The following is an 18825-nucleotide window of genomic DNA, read 5'->3' on the forward strand; positions in this document are numbered from 1 at the left end:
CACAGTTCACATCACCAAGTCATTTCCTTTTCTAGGTCAAACTTTACCAGTGCCTCACACTTCCTCTTGGCTTGTTTGCTGATCTTTTAAACACTCTGCTGTTAAGGTCAGAGCTTTTACATCCTTGATTTGGGGAGTCTTGAAGATTCTTCACCAAGTCAATAAACACCTGCAACCAGTACATAGGTCATGAAGGAGATCATTGCCATGACCCCAGAAGCACTCATGGTATCCCCTCACCATCTTCATCCTTCTGTCTAAAGGTGACACGAGGGTACCTTTATTAGCAGACCGATGAGTTGATTGTTGTGAACTTGGTGAACATGGAGTGCTCCCATATGGATTAATGATGGCTTCTTTTGAACAACATTTCAAGACTCATCCACTTGTATTGCTGTAAAGCATTCATTCCCCTTTTGTATAGATACCATGAATTCTTTATTTCTTCCACCATCAGTATATGTTAGAGTTGATTCCAACATCTAGTAGTTAGAAATTAGGCCTTAAAGTACATCTATTATACATTCCTTCAGGTACACATATGTGCATGTTTTTTTTGGTTATGCAAATAGGAGTAGAATTGCTGTGTCAGAAAGCATTCAGAGCTTCAGCTTTAGCAGATACTGACACACAGCTTTGGGCCTTCTTACTTTCTGTTATCTGCCCTTAAAGCTCTAAATTACTCTCAGTAAATGGCTTTTGCCTACATCCCACAGCTTTTGAATTGAGTGGGGTTTTTTTGTTTGTTTGTTTGTTTGTGGCTGCGTCCTACACAGGGATCAAATCCACATGAGAGCAGCAACCTGAGCTGCTGTAGTGAAAATGCCAGATCCTTAACTTGTTGCCCAACAAGAGAGCTCCAAATTGTGTATTTTTATTGTCAGTTCGAAATATTTTCCATTTTTTAATGATTTCTCATATGAGTGTATTGCTTAGTTTTTAAATAGTTTGGGATTTTCTTTTCTTATATTATTGATTTCAGCTTAATTCTGTTGTGCATTTTTTCAATTCTTTGTAAGACACATTGTAAATGGGATACCTTAACAGGGTATCATAACCTGTCTATTTAATCCCTTCTGGAAAGATACAAACTAACAGAGGAAGTTTAAAATAAAAGCATATAGGATATCTCACACATTTCCCTGAGAAGGAAATGGAGCTGCATTTCAATTGAGGAGATCTTGGAAGATCCCAGCTGATCAGTTCCCCAGACCTGTCTCCTAAAGCAGTAAATAAAAGCTGATTTTGCACCAGGTTTAATATCAGAAGCCTGTATTATTTATGTATGTCAACACTTGAGACCAAAGAGGTGAGTCAGGAAGGAGTGCCCTCCTCAAAATGGTGCTTCCTTCAAGAAGAGGGCAAAAGACATTCATAAATAACTGTAATGAGGAGTTCCTGTTGTGGGTCAGTGGGTTAAGAATCTAACTAGTATCCACGAGGATGTGGGTTTGATCCCTGGCCTTGCTCAGTGGGCTAAAGGATCCAGCATTGCCATGAGCTGAGGTTGCAACCTACATCTGCGTTACTGTGGCTGTGGTGTAGGCTGGCAGCTGCAGGTCCAATTTGACCCCTAGCCTGGGAAATTCCACATGCTGCAGGTGCAGCCCCAAAAAGACAAAAATAAGTAAGTAAATAAATAAATACACAAATAAATACAAAAATAAATAAATAACTGTAATGAAAGATGAGCATCTCTTCCATTACTGAATAGGTGTTTAACACTTCCTGTAGGTACAAGTGCCTTTTTATAGAAATGCTTCCTTAGCACACTGGCCCTTGTAGTCTGTGTTCTGTTGTGATATCTTGACCTGTGTCATGGTTTGATGCCAGCAGGGCCGATGATGCCCTCTCTACCATTTGTGCCCATTTTGGCCAGGGAGCTCTTTGAGAATGTCCCAGCCATTCAGAAGTGGTGGGTAACTTGAGCAGAGTTTTGTGGATTTTGATAGCCTAGCTTTTCTTAGCTGGCCTACCCTGTAAGAAACCCTTTGTACAGTAGTTCCTTTCACAAGGTAATACCACAGAAATAGTAACTCATGAATTAGCTAATTCTTCATTGCTTTGATGTCTCAGGGGACCTGCTTGCATTTTTGGTCATAGTAACAGTTTTTCAGGCAAAGTCAAGCACTGGTTTCATGCTTGATTGTTTTAATGTAACAGTATTAGTAGATACGCTTCATTTGTTTTATTGAATTAATGAAAAATAGGTCAGTCTCACCTATTTGTAGTCTTGGGCATAGATTTTAAAAGAATGGCAGCTGGAGTTCCCTTCATGGCTCTGATAACAAACCCAACTAGTGTCCATGAGGACGAGGGTTCAATCCCTGGCCTCCACTCAGTGGGTTAAGAATCAAGCATGGTATAGGTCGCAGATGCATCTTGGATCTGATGTTGCTGTTGTGTGGCTGTGATGTAGGCCAGTAGCTCTATCTCCAGTTCGACCCCTAGCCTGGAAACTTCCATATGCCAAAGGTGGGGACCTAAAAAGAAAAGAAAAGAAAAGAAATTAAAAAATACAAGAATGGCAGCTGAGTATAAGAACTAGTTTGTAACTGTGAATAGAGTTAACTCATGTGCACATCAAACTATGACTTTAACCACTGGTGTTAAGTAACATACAAAAGTCATTGCAATGTACTTTAAAGGAAAAGGAATATGCCTCCTGGGAAGGCAAATTGCTACAAATAAGGATTGTCTTTTGACTGAAAAGGAGTAACATCTTTATACTTAGCTTCCACCCTGAGTTCTTTCAGTGGCAACTTCCTGATCTCGGGGTTTATGGGAGATGTCGTGATCCTGCTTTGCCAACACCAAGCTGTGCAGTAGGCATGGTTCTTCTCTTAAGATGTCCAGAGGGAATTTCTATTGTTGGATATTAAAGTAGTGCAACAGTCTTAGTCAAGTTTGAGTGAAATGAAGAATGATCTGACTTGACCCACCTTCACCAAAGAAAAGAAGCAAGTGAGAGGAAGATATTATGCTTAATGGGAGAACTGGTCTTATCACTAAGACACACTAACAGCTGGAAGTGATTAAAATTCATAACACAGTAGTGTTTTTTGTTTTTCAAAAAGCATACTCAGACCTTGAGAAGAGTGAAATTCTAACACAATCACAGTTTTTGATTTCATAATGTTTTGTTTTTCTCTTTCTCTCTAATGATTTTGACCTCCTTTTCTAACTTTGAAGGGTACCATGCTGCAGGCTAGATAATTATACATCAGAGGAAATCCTTCATCATCACCCTGTTGTTGGGGAGGAGATGTTTGGTTTCTCCTCACCTGAGTAAACTACCAAATCAGTCTCTCTGGCCATGACTCTAGACTTCTCCATCTCCATGCATAAACCCTTGGATATCTTCATGCTCATGACCTTTTACAAAATTAAATGCAATTAAATTCTTCTGTGAGAGAGTATACAGTCTAAGCAGACAGGAACAGGGAAATAATGATTTCTAAATGCTCAATTTTAAATGATCCTGTATAGCCTGCAAAGCTCATTCTCAATTTTTGAAGGACCTTGGAGATTAAGCTCTGTGAAACTGTGTGAGATGAAGATATTATAATAGAAAAAATTTCCTTATACTTTGATGCTTTTCCTTGACATAATCCTAATCAGCCTCCTGAGTCCATGAAAATATCTATTTATATTAAATATGTTTCTTATAAAGTTCAACATATACTTAAAATGTTACCCAGAAATTCTACTTGTAAGTGTTTACACAAACGTGAAAGCATGGAGAGTTCCCATCGTGGCTCAGCGGTTAACGAACCTGACTAGGAACCATGAGATTGCAGGTTCGATCCCTGGCCTTGTTCAGCGGGTTAAGGATCCGGCATTGCCGTGAGCTATGGTGTAGGTTGCAGATTCGACTCAGATCCCACGTTGCTGTGGCTCTGGCATAGGCCAGCAGCTACAGCTCTGATTTGACCCCTAAACTGGGAACCTCCATATGCTGTGGGAGCAGCCCTAGAAAAGGCAAAAAGACAAAAATAATAATAATAATAATAAAGCGAAAGCATGTACTCAAACAAAGATGGAGTGTAAATATTCACAGGAGCCTTATTCTTACTACCCAAACCTGGAAACCCTTAGGTTCATCATAGGATGAATGGATAAATAAATTGTGGTATATCCATAAAATGTCATCAAAAGGGTGATGTGGATGAATTTCACAGGCAATAAGAGAAGTGAAATAAGCCAGCCATATAGACTACCTACTGTGTGCTTCCATGTATGAGAAATTCTTAAAAAGACAAAACTGACAGAAAGCAGAACAGTGGTTCCTAGGGGCCAGGTGGGGGTGGACAGCAAAGGGACATGAAGAAATATTATGGTGACCACCTGGTGGTTACATGAGTATATATGTTTATCTAAACTCATCATATTATACTTTTAAATTTGATGAACTTTATTATAGATTATTTAGCAATAAAGGTGATTAAAATATCATTTTGTATGTGAGGGAAAAGAGTTAAAGGAGTAATTATTAGAACTTATAAATAAGGTAAATAGAATATATGTGTATTATATATGTATATAATATATTTTTTACATACCTGTCACAGCCACTTATAAAATATAATGCGAAAGATCATATACATGATAAAGTTAACAAAACTTATGCCTAGGAATAACTTTAATCAAGAAATGCAAAGTGGTCCTATCTAAAGAAAATTATAAAACCTTGTTGAGGGATATAAATGAGAGTCATACATTTTAATTTTGATAATGAGAGTCATACATTTTTCCTAAATAGAAGAATCAATATTATAAGGATGCAATATCAGAATTGTAACTTAGGAGTAGAGAAGAGAAAACAAGATAAAATTTTGCAGAATATTGGAGGGGAAATAAAAAAGGGAAAAAGAGGCATCAATCAAATTCTAACCAAAACGAAGCTGGTATCGCTTTGTTAATTTTGGAAGGGGTAGATAAGGCAAAATGCTTTACTAAGAAGAAAAAAGAAGGCTATGAATCTGTAAGGAATCTGTTAAAATATGGGACCCCAAAATATATAAAGCACAATTTGGCAGAAAATCCAAGGAGAAAATGACAAATTCACAATCATAATGGAAGATTTCAGTATAACTTTGAAGGATTGGTAGATCAAGCAGATTCAAAAAATTGGTATAGACTAGGTGAATAACATGGTTGACAAGTGTAATCCAAGAAATGTATGTGCAACATGCCAGCAAAAGAGTAGAGGATGAAATTGTTTTCAAGCACACTGAGTACCTTTATGAAAACTGACCCCATATTGGGCCATTACACTAGCTTCAGTACATTTTAAAGTTTTGTGCAGACCACATTCTATTACTGTAACGAATGTGTATATTAGATTCAATGCCTTGTCTGGGACATAAGATCCCACATGAAGCCTCTGCATGCTGTGGCTGAAAAAATAAAAATTAAAAAAAACTTTTTTTAATTACTCAAAGAAAAAAATCTGACTAGCCTTGTTACTATCAGTGAAATTCCAGAGACACACTGAAGATTAGGGTCATATAACCAAATTCTGACAAACTAATAAGAAAAATAAGCCAACCATATTCATGCGCTTTGATACGAAAATCCCAAACGAAATATTGGTAAATAAAACTCAGGAACATTTAAAAATAGGTTGTCAGGACCAAGTTGGACTTATCCTAGATTTGTACAGTTTACGATTTGAAAATTATATTATTCACTACACTAACAGAGTAAACAGAAATCATTAATCATTCCAATTTATACAGACAAAGCATTTTGATAATTTCAGCTTCTAGTTTTTTGTTTTTAATCAATCCAACTAAAAATAATTGCTCTGGAACAGGGCATAAAGAATGAAGGCGGGCTGATCATCATTTTGAATAGAGTATTTAGGGTCAGTCTCACTGAGAAGGTGTCATTTGAGTAAAAACTAGATGGAGGTGGTGAAGTTAGGTGAGGAAGAGCAGCGTAAAGGTCCAGGTGTCAAGAGAAGGCATGGGGTCTTCAAGGAACAATCAGAAGTCAAGTGTGGGGAGTTCCTGTTGCGGCTTGGTGGAAGCAAATCCAACTAGCATCCATGAGGTTGCGGGTTCGATCCCAGGCCTTGCTCAGTGGGTTAAGGATCTGGCATTGCCGTGAGCTGTGGTGTAGTCACAGATGTGGTGTGGTCACAGATGCAGCTCAGATCCCGCATTGCTGTGGCTGTGGTGTAGGCCAGCAGCTATACCGCTGATTGGACCCCTAGCCTGGGAACCTCCATATGCCGCAGGTACAACCCTAAAAACAAACAAAAAAGTCAAGTATGTCCTCAATAGAGGGAGAAAACGTGAGAGCAGAGAAGAGGGGAGAGAGGTAACCTTGGTGATGAGATGAAGACAGAATGTGTTGGCCTTGGAGACCACCATGGACCTTGGATATTAATCTGAACTAGGAAGCCATTGACCAGGTGTTTATCATTTGTATTTATTTATTTATTTTTTTGCAAGTTGAGTTGGTATATAATGACCCTATGATTTTCAGTTTTGTCTTTGTTAAGATGATTTGAGGGTTTTTTTGTGTGTAATGTTCTACCTTTTCTGTTTTTGTTTGCTAATTTATTTATTTTTAACTCAACAGCTTTATTGAGAAATAATTCCCACACCACACAATTCACCTGTTTAAAATGTACAATTCAGTGGGGTTTAGTATATTCATAGCTGTATACCCATCATCACAATCTAGTTTTAGACCATTTTTGTCTCCCCTGAAGGGAACCCTGTAGACCATTAGCTATCACTGCCCATTTCCCACACCTCCACCCTCAATGCCCAAGCAACCATTGTTTATATTTTGTCTCTCTAGATTTGCCTATTCTGTTACACATTTTGTATAATGGGAATTATGCAAATGTGGTCTTCTTTTGTGACCAGCTTCTTTCACATGGCATAATGTTTTCAAAGTTCATCCATGTTGTAGCATGTGTCAGTACTTCATCTTTTTTATAGCTGAAGAATATTCCACTGTACAGATATATAACACATTTCATGTATTGAGTTTCCACTTTTGATTAATAAATAGAACTGCTACAAACATTTCTGCACAAGTGTTAGTGTGGATATACATTTTCATATCTCTTAGGTATAAAGCTAGGAGCGGAATTGCTGGATTATATGGCAATTTATTGTTTTATTTAGAAGTAAAAGATGTAGCCTTGACCTTCAGTATTTGTATCATTATTTGTATCTCAAGGTTGTATATTTCCAAAATGTTTCATATAATTTGTCTCAGTAGTTTTTGTTTTGTTATTTCCTTTTTATTGTTGTTAAACAAAAGTTTAAGTTTTTAAAAAATATATTTTTGGAGTTCCCATAGTGGCGCAGCAGAAAAAATCTGACTAGGAACCATGAGGTTGCAGGTTCAATCCCTGGTCTCACTCAGTGGGTTAAGGATCCCACATTGCTGTGAGCTGTGGTGTAGATCGAAGACACAGCTCGGATCTGGCATTGTGCTGACTCTGGTGTAGGCCAGCAGCCACAGCTCCAATTAGACCCCTAGCCTGGGAACCTCCATAAACCGCAGGTGTGGCCCTAAAAAGACAAAAGACAATATATATATATTCAGTCATCTCTTCAGAATCCATTTATTAATCACCACAAATGGTTCTAACAGCATCTGGGATTCAGTTTTCCATTATTCTTTAGTAAAGTCAGACATGTTTTTGTTATTGATCTTTTGACTCTCTGGAGCTGATTTCTCATTTTCTTTGAAGTGACCTGAGAGATGAGGCAGGTGGTGAGGACTTTCAGTAAGGTGGAAGCAACAGTGAAGAGAATGATTTCCAGAAGAACCAGGTGACAGGTGCCCTTTGTTGGCTTGCTTAGGGAGCTCCCACACGACAATGGAGAGAGCAGTGAGAAGGGAAGGTAGTCATTAGGAAAATGTCATCATGCTCATTATAACTTTAATGTTGCAAGGGTCACTTTTAGGGCAGACTTCTGAAACCTGCCTGTCTTGTGATCTTTCCAAGGCCTACCCATTCTAGAATTTACTTTTCTTTCATTGTCATCTTCTTTCTCCTTCTTTTAAAAGAAAACTCATTACACACTAGGGTTGTAAGAAATGGTAAGAGTCTCTATGATTTCCAGTCGTGCTTATCACATTTAATCACAATATCTTTCTGGTTTTCAGAAATAACTTTAGAATCAATTCAGAATGTCTGTTGCTTTGGTGTAGTCAGTATAGAAGGCAGGGAATGTGCAAAAGTCAGGGGTCTCTTGCCTCCAATTTAGGGCTCTGGGGTGTGAGATCTGAGTCCATAGACATAGGTCTGTAAAATTTGATAGTTGGCTCCAGCTGCCAAAAGTTCAGTGTGTATGAGAAGAAAAAAAAAAAGGCACTGGGGCTTTTGGGACTATTCTCACCTTCCAGTTTGGGTGAGATATAGGAATATTGAAGTTTATAATATAGAATAAGGGCCATAAATTTTATTTAGGTCATTTTGCTCCAGTTCTAGTCTTCCTTTTATATTCCACATATGATCATGCCATTAATAACTATAACTTTTATAATTGACAGTTTAAAAAAATCTTTAGGTCTGAGATGCCTCACCTGCAAAATGAGAACTAAAACAGTATCTGTCTAATAGGGTAGTTGTGGGGAATGAAAGCAGGTATTTATATTAGCACAGTGCCTAGAATACCTGAAGTGCTTGTGAGTGTTGGCTCTGACTATTGCCTCCTAGTAGAGTCCACATTGTGCCAGGTTTGCAAGTCAGCATTAGTGTAATCCTTAGCTGTGACCTAAGGACATTGTTTTCGAATTCTGTGTCCTACATTTAAGAGTGGATTGGGGAGGGAGTTCCCCTTGTGGCTCAGTGGAAACGAACCCGGCTAGGATCCATGAGGTTGCGGGTTTGATCTCTGGCCTTGCTCAGTGGGTTAAGGATCCGGGTGTCGCCGTGAGCTATGGTGTAGGTTGCAGACGTGGCTGGGATCCCATGTAGCTATAGCTATAGCGTAGGCCAGCCGCTGCAGCTTAGATTTGACCCCTAGCCTGGGAACTTACATATGCTGCAAGTGCAGCCCTAAAAAGGCAGAACAAAACAAACAAACAAACGAAAGAGTGGATTGGAGAATGAGAGTAGAAACAGTGATCCTCTAACAGCGAACCATGTCAAACTGTCCTCTGAGAAGAAAGGGTGTCCAACAGTTAAGACCACACTCCTATAAGCAAAAACAGTTGTAAATAATGTCAGGTTGGAAATGATACCTGTTTTCAATAGTCATTATGATAAAATCAACCTTTTTCATCATTGACAAAATAAAATGCAACATTGATATTCGAGAGCTAAGGACCATTCAGTAACCCACTCAGAAGACTCCAAAATCAAAACAGTAGCTTTCAGCCAAGTAGGTGAAGTAAATAATGTGGAAGAAAAGGAAACACAGGTGTATGTTTCCCAACATACAATAAAATCTCAAATCACTTAAACAAGAAGAGAATCTAAATTGTCAAAGCTAATTTAAATTTTAAATGGTAATTTTTGAAAGAGATTAAATTGGGATGTCTTCACAGTCAAAATGATTTTAAGTAGCATGCCATTTTATGTCAGAGAGGTGTAATGTTTTAACTCAGTTGTTCCAAGAGGGCTCCATATCACCATTGTTTTATCAACAGTATTTTCAGAGGTAAAGACAGGTTTCAGCCCAGCTATTTGAGATTTCCAGATTTCTATTGTTGTTGTTGTTGTTGTTGTTGTTGTTGTTTTTAAGGGCCACACCTGCAGTATATGGACATTCCCAGGCTAGGGGTCAAATTGGAGTTGCAGCTGCCAGCCTACACCACAGCCACAGCAACATGGAACCTAAGCCATGTCTGCAACCTACACCGCAGCTCAGGGCGACGCTGGATCCTTAACCCACTGAGCAAGGCCAGGGATCGAACCTGCATCTTCTTGGATATTACATTGGGTTCTTAACCTGCTGAGACACAATGGAAACTCTCATGTCGTTTTTAAATAAAAATGTTAGTCTTTTTTGGTAAAAAGCTTTTGAGAGCACTGTCAGAAGTAGAATTACCAGTGGGATGAAGTTACATGGCTCCCGACATGATAAAAGTCTGACACTAAAACTGAGATATCTTTACTGGACTATGTGAGCTTTCTGGCTGTACTTTGTGAATACGAAACACCTTCAAAATTCAGCTCTGAATCTCTTCCTCCTTGCTGAGGCTGCCCCCATGCCCCGTCCATAAGTAATCCCCTCCCCTGGACTCCAGTAGCATTGTTTGTACCTCTCTTTGTAGTTGTGAATTGGGTCTTGCAACACAATTATTTGTATTTCCTTTTCCCTAATGTTCCTTGGGGCACAAACTGTTAAACCTCCAGATAGACTCAGCAGATGAGTTATTGAATATCTCCTGTATCCAAAATATTGTGCCTTATAGTCGACAAATGTAGTATCACACAGCATTTGTCCCTGCCGTTTGATGCCTTGAAGAGCCTTGCTCCCTCTCGACCCTCTTCTCTTCATCCTGCCACTCCCCTTGTCATCCTGCGACTGCTCTTGCCTCCACTTCATGATGTACTTTGTCTCTTCCTCTCATTGCCCTCTGAGTGATGGAGATGCCCAGGTCTTCCTGAGCTCCCTTCCCTTCCCAGTGCACACTCCCTAGGTGATCTTATGTGTTCTCATGCAGTTAAAATAGCATCTGTATGTCAGTGACTCCTAATTTTATATCTCTAGTCTAGACACTTCAAGTCCACATATCCCAGTTGCCTTTCAAGTGTCATGGGTATCAGAAAAAGAAATGTCTTATAGAAAACCCCTAGCAATTCCCATTGTGGCTCAGCAGGTTAAGAACATGACTAGCGTCCATGAGGATTAGGGTTCTACCCCTGGCCTCACTCAGTGGGTTAAGGATCCAGTGTTGCTGCAAGCTGTGGCATAGGCTGCAGACGCCGCTCAGACCCGCATAGGTGTTGCTGTGGCTGTGGTGTAGGCCTCAGCTGCAGCTCTGATTTGACCTCTATTTCATATGCCACAAATGTGGCCCTAAAACAAAACAAAAACCCTTCCTCTCTCCCCCCAAGACCTGGTCCCACTCTCAAGGAAAGTACCTTCGTGCACCGAAGATTTTGGAAGTGATCTTTGACACACCTTCCCCTCACACCCCACCCTGAGCCGTCACCAAGTCCCGTTGACTCTGCCTCTAAAATATATTTTTCCTATAGCACTGCCTGCCTGTCAGCCCCAGTGCAGGCAGGTTGGCCCCTTCGGGCCCCTCTGGTCCAGTCGCCGTGGCATCATCACAGTGATCTTTTAAAATCATAATGCAGCTCATGCTTTACAATCCCTCCTTGATTCTCATTGTTCTTAGAAGCAGATTTAGAAATCCTCAATGTGGCTTCAGGCTCTGTGTAATCAGCCTTCCTTTTCCATCCCCACCCCCCGCCATGCACACCTCTGTCACCCAGCAGTGGTAGGTAGCTTTCTTTAAATCCCAGAGACCTGCTGACTTTCCCCTCCCATTGTTCAGTGTTTATTCACAAGCTCAGCCTTGTGGGGACCCCCTCTGTCAGTGACGCCTACTCATCTCTCATTTCCTCCCAGACTTTACCCAAAGCCTCAGACTAAATCCTGTCCCCCTTTATGTCTTCAACTACTGTGTGCTTTTCCTTTATAGCACCTATGGCAGTCGGTAAGATTTATTTGGTTGGATGATTATTTTCCCGGTGTCAGGCTCCTCGTCACTCTGTAAGACCTATAAGGGCAAAGATCAGGTCTGTTTTATTCACCCTTCAGAACCCAGGATCTGACACATTGTGGAGAATCAGTAAATATTTATGGCATGGGTATAATAAATAGGAAATAAAAGTTCAAAATACATTGAAATACTCTAAAACAGAATGTGCTGAAAACTTAAGGCTGTAACTTAATATGTGGAAATAAGATTCTGACACCCATGAGAAGACCTTTCCTTTGTAACTAAATAGGGCTTGTGCCATTTCTCTGACCTGCCAAATTTTAGTATTGTTACTACCAAAGAGAACAAGAAAAAAAAAAACTTTATCAGTTTTGACAACAAATATTTATCGATCCCCTGCTGTTCACCTGGTACCATTCTAGAAGCTTGAGATCCAGCTGGTGCGATGCTTCCCATTTTCCCATGGGGGACAGACAGGAAACAAGTACACATACATATAGTTTCAGCTCTTGGAAAGTACTGTGAACTAAACAAAACGGAGGGATGGTTCCGGGTGGGATGGCCAGAGAAATGCTGTTTGAAAAGGTAACGTGGAGCCAAGGCTGGGTGACTCGGAGTCAGCTATTGATAATCTGAGGGAGAAGCCTCTTAGCAGGGGGCACGGCGCGTGCAGACGCCCTGAGGCTGGTACAGCTGGTACAGTTGAGGGAGCAGAACGGTGGCCAGGGGACCTGAAGTATAGGGAAGGGTGAGGACAGAGTCAGACAGACCCTGGCTGAATGTCCTGCCTCTCCCCATACTGGCTGTTTATCGCAGAGACCATCGTGATGTCCAACTCATAATAATGTTACGATGATGAAGGTAAATATGAGAAATAATGCGCATTAACGATCATTTAAACTAAATCTACCTTCCATAGAATTTATGTCCAGGAGAAACTAGTCGAGTGAATGTTAAACTCATGGCTGTGTTTGTTTATGTGTTTAATAGTTTACTAGTGGATTACCTTTTAAAGCGGTGTTGCTAATTATTTACAAACATTCATATTTACATTGATTTCTCACAAAAGGTTAAAAAGCTGAAGCGAGAGCTCTCACAGATGAAGCAAGAATTGCTCTATAAAGAACAAGGCTTTGCAACCTTGAAACAGTGAGTATAAAAATATGAAAATTGACTCCTGAATAATCCAAAGCCCTCAAACTGATACAAAGAAAATAGAAGCACAGATGACTTAAGAGATTTCTCAAAGAGAAATAAAGTACAAAGCACAGAGCTGAGTACCAAAAAACAGAATAACAATCAACCAACAACACACACACAAAACTTGGGAAAAATCTATATCCTTTGAAAAGGTCTAAAGTTTTTACTAATCATTGGGCATCCAAGGAAACCAAAGTGAAAAACTTGGCTTTGTCCTCCAGGTCCCCTCCGGCCTGCTCTCTGTTGCTGCAGTGAGCCTGCACCTCTGAGCCCTCTGAGCTCAGAGGCCTGGCCACGTGTGTCTGCCCTAGGCTCACCTGGTGGCAGCTGATGACAGCGAGCACAGCAGGGGGTGTCTGCAGAGGAGCTGAGTGAGCGCCTCCCCTCCCGTCTTCCTTCTGCGCTTTGTGTCTCTGTGCGGCGGTCGGCTGGATCCCAGCTCTAGGCTGAGCCGGGCATGAGAACGTAGATGACAGAGGCTAGAAATCCTCCAGGAGGAAATCCCTGCCCAGTTCCCAGCCCTGAAATCACCTTCTTCCTGCTGAGGAAGCCCAGCGTAACGGGATCCCAACAGGCCCCAAGACGTCCCAGCTCCCAAAGCACCACCCGGGGTCCCCCATCCAAGGGAAGCAGCCACATGACCAGGGAGGGCCGAGGCCTCATCCTTTGAAAGGCAGCCAGCTGCTTCCCCCTTCCCTCCCTCCTCATGCCACCTGGCTGGGTGCCACCTGTAGCAAGGGGGCCTTATTCACAGGGGTCCCCATGGGCTCCAGGTCAGGTGGGTTCCTGTTCTTCCCCACTCCCTAAGCAGCAGTCCAAGGCATCAGGGTGTTTCCCCGTTAAACACCCTACATGCTCTCAGGCCGGACCACGTAAGCTGATTGTTCTATACCGTTTGGATTACGAGTTAAATTTTGGGAACCCTATTCACTCCTCCTGACCACCAGCCATGTGATGTTCTTTTCAGACACTGGGTTTACTGTCTCAGTGTTTGTTTCTGACACTCACCTCATGATCATGACTGTGATATTCTTTCAGATGCACCCATCCTGGTGGTCTCAAACCTGACTGCCTATTGGAATATCTGAGGAGCTCTTTAAAAGTCCCTGTTTCTGGGATTTCCTGCTGTGGTGCAGTAGGTTCAGAATCCAACTACAGCAGCTCAGGTTGCTTCTGAGGCACAGGTTTGATCCACGACCCAGTGCAGTGGGCATAAGTCACAGCTCCAGCTTGGATTTAGTTCCTGGCCCATATGCTATGGATGCAGCCATAAAATTAAAAAACAAAAAACCCTGTTTCTGGTCTCCACCCCATGTAATATTTTATGAGATCTCTAGGTGGTTCTCAGGTACAGCTCTGTTCAAAAACTCTCATTTGGTTGCAAGGCTGCCCTAAAAACTGAGCAGACCTAGAAATACCCAAATGTGTTATCTAGTAAGTTGTATATCAACATAAAGGAGGGCTTTGAGGCAGGAGCGGGGAGGGGAAATCAACTTTGAAGAGTGCCACACGTTTAGCCACACGTTACATATTTTTAAGGCACATGAAATTATAACTCATGTCACCACCCGGGATTAAAGGTTAGCCAAACTTGCTGTTTTTGTTATATTGATGTAACAATGCCGTATTGTTTCAAAGCAGTTTGCTTGCAAGCAATTTTTATAGGAATCTAAGGCATGTTTAAGAATCTGTCAATAACATTCCACAAGAAAACAATGGACATTTGTTGCAGAAATTCAGGCTTTCTCTTGCAGTGATTCTAATCCATTGAACCAAGAGCAGAAAGATATGATATCTAACATCAGAGAACTCTCTTGTTGACCTTAACTATAGACAAAATAAAGCTGTTTTCATTCAAATCTAAACCACCATGCTACTAGAAGATTGAATAATAATCGATTAAACCCAGAGACCATACTTTTCAAGAAACCTCATTCCCCATACTCTAAGGGGACTTTTGCGTGGAGCTAGGACAGAAAGTATATTTCAGGAAAAGATTTAAGCAGAATCCCACCACAGACTTTTGCAAGTTTTCACTGTTCACAATAAAATGGAATCATTTTGTGGCATCTGGTATTACTAAGTAATTTAAACCTGGCTTTCATTTTACCTGGTGCCATAGTTTATGCCAGATGAACGAAGGTGGTTTTATTCTTTTCATTACTCATTTCAGACTGTGGTCCCAAATTCGACTTTGGCCTGAGTGGTAGTGTAGCTTATGTGTAGTTGGATATTAGGAAGAGAAGTGTATTTCAGCTTTGCCACCTCCAGTGTTCATTCAAAACTGGAAAATGGAAAGTGATGAAACACTCAGCAAGCTAAGGGTACTTACAGTATCTTTAAAAGTTTGGCCCAGCGGGTACACATTTTCTAGGGAAGGCATGCAGAGGGTGAGATTTTAGGGGAAAAATTAATTAGGGTATACACAAACCAAAAAAATTTTTTTTAGCTTTTTAGGGAAGAATATAAAATGTTTATTTCTCAATTAAGAGTAAAAAGCACAGTACATACTTTGTTTTAAAAATCAGCAGCTGATGTTAATACTTTATTTTGTAGTCAGTTATGGTCAAAAGAGAGAAAAGGGGAGAGATGAAAAGTGGAGGGAAAAGAAAAACATGGAGTTCCCATAGTGGCTCAGCAGTAACAAACCCGACTAGTATCCATGAAGACTCGGGTTTGATCCCTGGCCTCACTCAGTGTGTTAATGATCCTGCATTGCCGTGAACTGTGGTGTAGGTTGCAGACACTGCTTGGATCTGGCGTTGCTGTGGCTATGGCCATGGCTGGCAGCTACTGCTCTGATTCAACCCCTAGACTGGGAATTTCCATATGATGCAGGTGTGGCCCTAAAAAGTTAAAAAAAAAAGGGGGGGGGGAACATGGAGGTAAAGGGGAAAAACAACATTTAAAGTAGAGAGTTCCCTGGTGGCTCAGTGGGTTAAGGATCCATCAATGTCACTGCCATGGTTCAGGTCACTGCTATGGCATGGGTTTGATCCCTGTCCTGGAAATTTTCACGAGCTGAGGGAGCAGCCAAAAAATAAATAAATAAAGTAGAGGGGTTCAAATGAGGCAGGAAAAAGGGAAAGAAAGACCAAAAGGGGTTCCATTGGTGAATGCTGAGTGGATGTGGTTCTTGTCATATTTAACATTCAGCTGAGCAGTGGCTGTCAGAGAAATTCTCATCTATTTTTAAAACTGTCTGAAATTTGAATTAGCAATCTTGAATTTTTTTTAATTGTTATTTCCCCAATACAATTTTTTTCCTACTGTACAGTGTGGTGACCCAGTTACACATAAATATATAGATTCTTTTTTCTCCCATTATCATGCTTCATCATCAGTGACCATACATAGTTGCCAGTGCTACACAGCAGGATCTCATTGCTAATCCATTCCAAAGGCAGTAGTTTGCATCTGTTAACCCCAAGCTCCCAATCCATCTCACTACCTCCCCCTTGGCAACCACAAGTCTGTTCTCCAAGTCCATGATTTTCTTTTGAATTATTTTTAAATGTTAAAGTTTACTTCTGAAAAAACAGTTCCACCTGCTTTTATTTTCAAATGTCAAAGATGATTTCTGAATTAAAGATTTGTTTTACCACTAAATTCTGCAGGTCTTCTACAAATAGGGAGAAATTATTTGGGCTTTAGAAAGTCACTTGGACAGTTTGATATGCCTTTATTACTAACAGTATTGTGAATTCTCACAGACTTTTTTTTCTTAATAAAACAAGCCTTTCGCCTCAACTAATTTGGTAGTTACGGTGCTTAAGGGAGCCAACAATTGCATTGATAAAGCCCTCCCAAAATAAATGTAATTAACCAATATTCAAAGTACTTCCAGGGTTCCTATCAAATATTCTAAATGCAATAGTCTTAGGAACCCCAAGCTTGAGTCTTTCATTTTGAGGACGGCTGTATTACTTAGCTAAGTGTTTATGTAAGCTATGGGCTAAATTTTCATAAACTTTCTGGTCTCAGCTTCTTCACTCGGAAGAAACATGACTAGATGATCTTCTCTAGGGTCCCTTCCAATCACAAATACTGTATGTGTGTGTGTGTGTGTGTGTGTGTGTAATTCCATGACTTCATTGGGTGTACTTTATTATAGAATGACCCGATGATGAAATTTATTTTATTTTCTTAGGTCCTTTAGACTCTGATTTCTTGTTTAGCATCATAAAATATTTTCTAAAATAGTACTTGGGAAAATAAGTTTTCTACAAATTGCCCTTGTTGGAATAGAGTTTGGAAGAGTGAATGAGATAATGTGTTAGGTTTTTTTTTTTTTTTTTCCAGACCATACCCTTCACACTGAAATAAATAGAAATTATTAAATGTTATAAACCGAATTAGCTCAGAGCCACTTTTCTGTGATTTAATAGGTGCCGTTGCTCTGGAGAGTCTGTGACTAACGCAAGGCTCCATCCGAGAACGTGTGTAATAGCGTTGTTGGCTGATGGGGCACAGGCGTGGCCATGTGTTCCTCAAGTGAAGCCCAAGTTCTTTCATAACATGTCCCAGGCAGCATAGGTGTTGGGGAGAACCAGGAGAGGGATTGGGAAGAAACTGTTAAGCCTTTTTTTTTTTTTTTTTTTAAGAAAGATTAGGTTATTTCATTGGGCCCTTCAAACACAAAGAATTAGGTTACATGAAATCCTCTGGCATAGGGCAACCATGTGGACTGTAAGGACGCTTGGTAAGCAGATCTGCAGAGGCAATAACCAGCTCATTGACGCACTCTTTACTCAACCTCAGAGGACAAATGGCCACATCTGCTCTCTGCCTCATTCCTAGATTTGCACTCACTCAGCGAGGCAGGCAATTTTATCTTGACTCGTCACTGTCATAAAAATAGAATACTTTTCATATATTGCAAAAGAAATAAGTAGGTGCTGTGCACAGACATGGTGGCATGTAAAATTCGGGAGCAGTGACGAATCCTCAGGTTCCTGTGCTCCCCATGTCCCGAGCCTTCTTTCTCAAGTTGCAGGTCAGGATCAGCCTGTGATGAGGTTTGAGTTCAGCTAGCAGTAGGGTCACCCAAACAGATTGAAGACAAAAGGCCTGAGGCTGAAGGTGATTCCAGTGGACTGGGGATGAGTGAGGGTGAGAGAGTCTCAGGTCAAAGTGATCAGAAGAGGGAGAACGAGAAACCATCAGCTTGACACTGGTGTGCATGACCTAAATAGCCAAATAATCTAAGGCAACCCCAAACCCATGTCCTACTGTCTCTTTAACTTGTGCTCTGTTATTGCTTGATTTGTTTTACCTTTTTTTCCCCTTTAACAGAATTGATAAAAAAATGTCTGGAGGCCAGAGTGGCTATGAACTTAGTGAAGCCAAAGCCATTCTAACTGAGCTGAAATCCATCAGAAAGGCTATTAGCTCAGGAGAAAAAGAAAAACAGGATCTGATGCAGGTATGTGATCGAACATTTTGTTAAGTCAAACTGCTACCTTCTGGAGCCCCTCAAAACTTGTCTTGGGGCAAAAGTTCTCCATCAGAGTCCGGATGGCCCTTTATCAACCCAACTGCCACCTTACCCAACCCCATTCATGTGGAACTTGGTCCCCTAGGAGATTGTTATAGGCGCTCAGGCCGCCGTCTCCTTGGAGGAAAACAGATTGGTGCCAAGGTTCTGATATGCTTATTTGAAGGCAGGCTTTGGATGACCTTTGAGACTGGGGCTGCTGGATCTTGGAGCCCATGTAAGGAGATTAGCATCTTGGTGCAACCTGCAGCCCACTGAAAACTTCATGTAGCCCTGATAAGCAGGGTTATCTAAACCAGTAATCCTCAGCCCAGGATGCATAAAGGGTATGTCGCCTGTCATCATTAAGTAGATGCTGTGCCTTGGAGAGTGGGGGAGGGGATAAGAGGAGCTTAGAACATCTTTTCCCCACCCCAGGAGATTCCAGGGCGCTAGCTGGGGGTGGGATGGGGGATGCCCACCAGGCTGGG

General features: G+C 40.9%; 1 protein-coding gene across 2 annotated transcripts in view; it reads left to right on the forward strand.

The window, feature by feature from the left end:
• The window catches only part of WWC2 (WW and C2 domain containing 2), a 182258-nt gene that overhangs the window by 108244 nt on the left and 55189 nt on the right, over positions 1 to 18825 (forward strand). For both annotated transcript variants that reach the window (XM_047772309.1, XM_047772310.1), the window contains 2 exons: positions 12728 to 12807; positions 18154 to 18283. In XM_047772309.1, coding sequence (XP_047628265.1) covers positions 12728 to 12807; positions 18154 to 18283 — 210 coding nt within the window. The remainder of the gene's footprint in view (positions 1 to 12727; positions 12808 to 18153; positions 18284 to 18825) is intronic.

The sequence above is a fragment of the Phacochoerus africanus genome, chromosome 3 (genome assembly GCF_016906955.1).
Source record: "Phacochoerus africanus isolate WHEZ1 chromosome 3, ROS_Pafr_v1, whole genome shotgun sequence".
Lineage (NCBI taxonomy): Eukaryota > Metazoa > Chordata > Mammalia > Artiodactyla > Suidae > Phacochoerus > Phacochoerus africanus.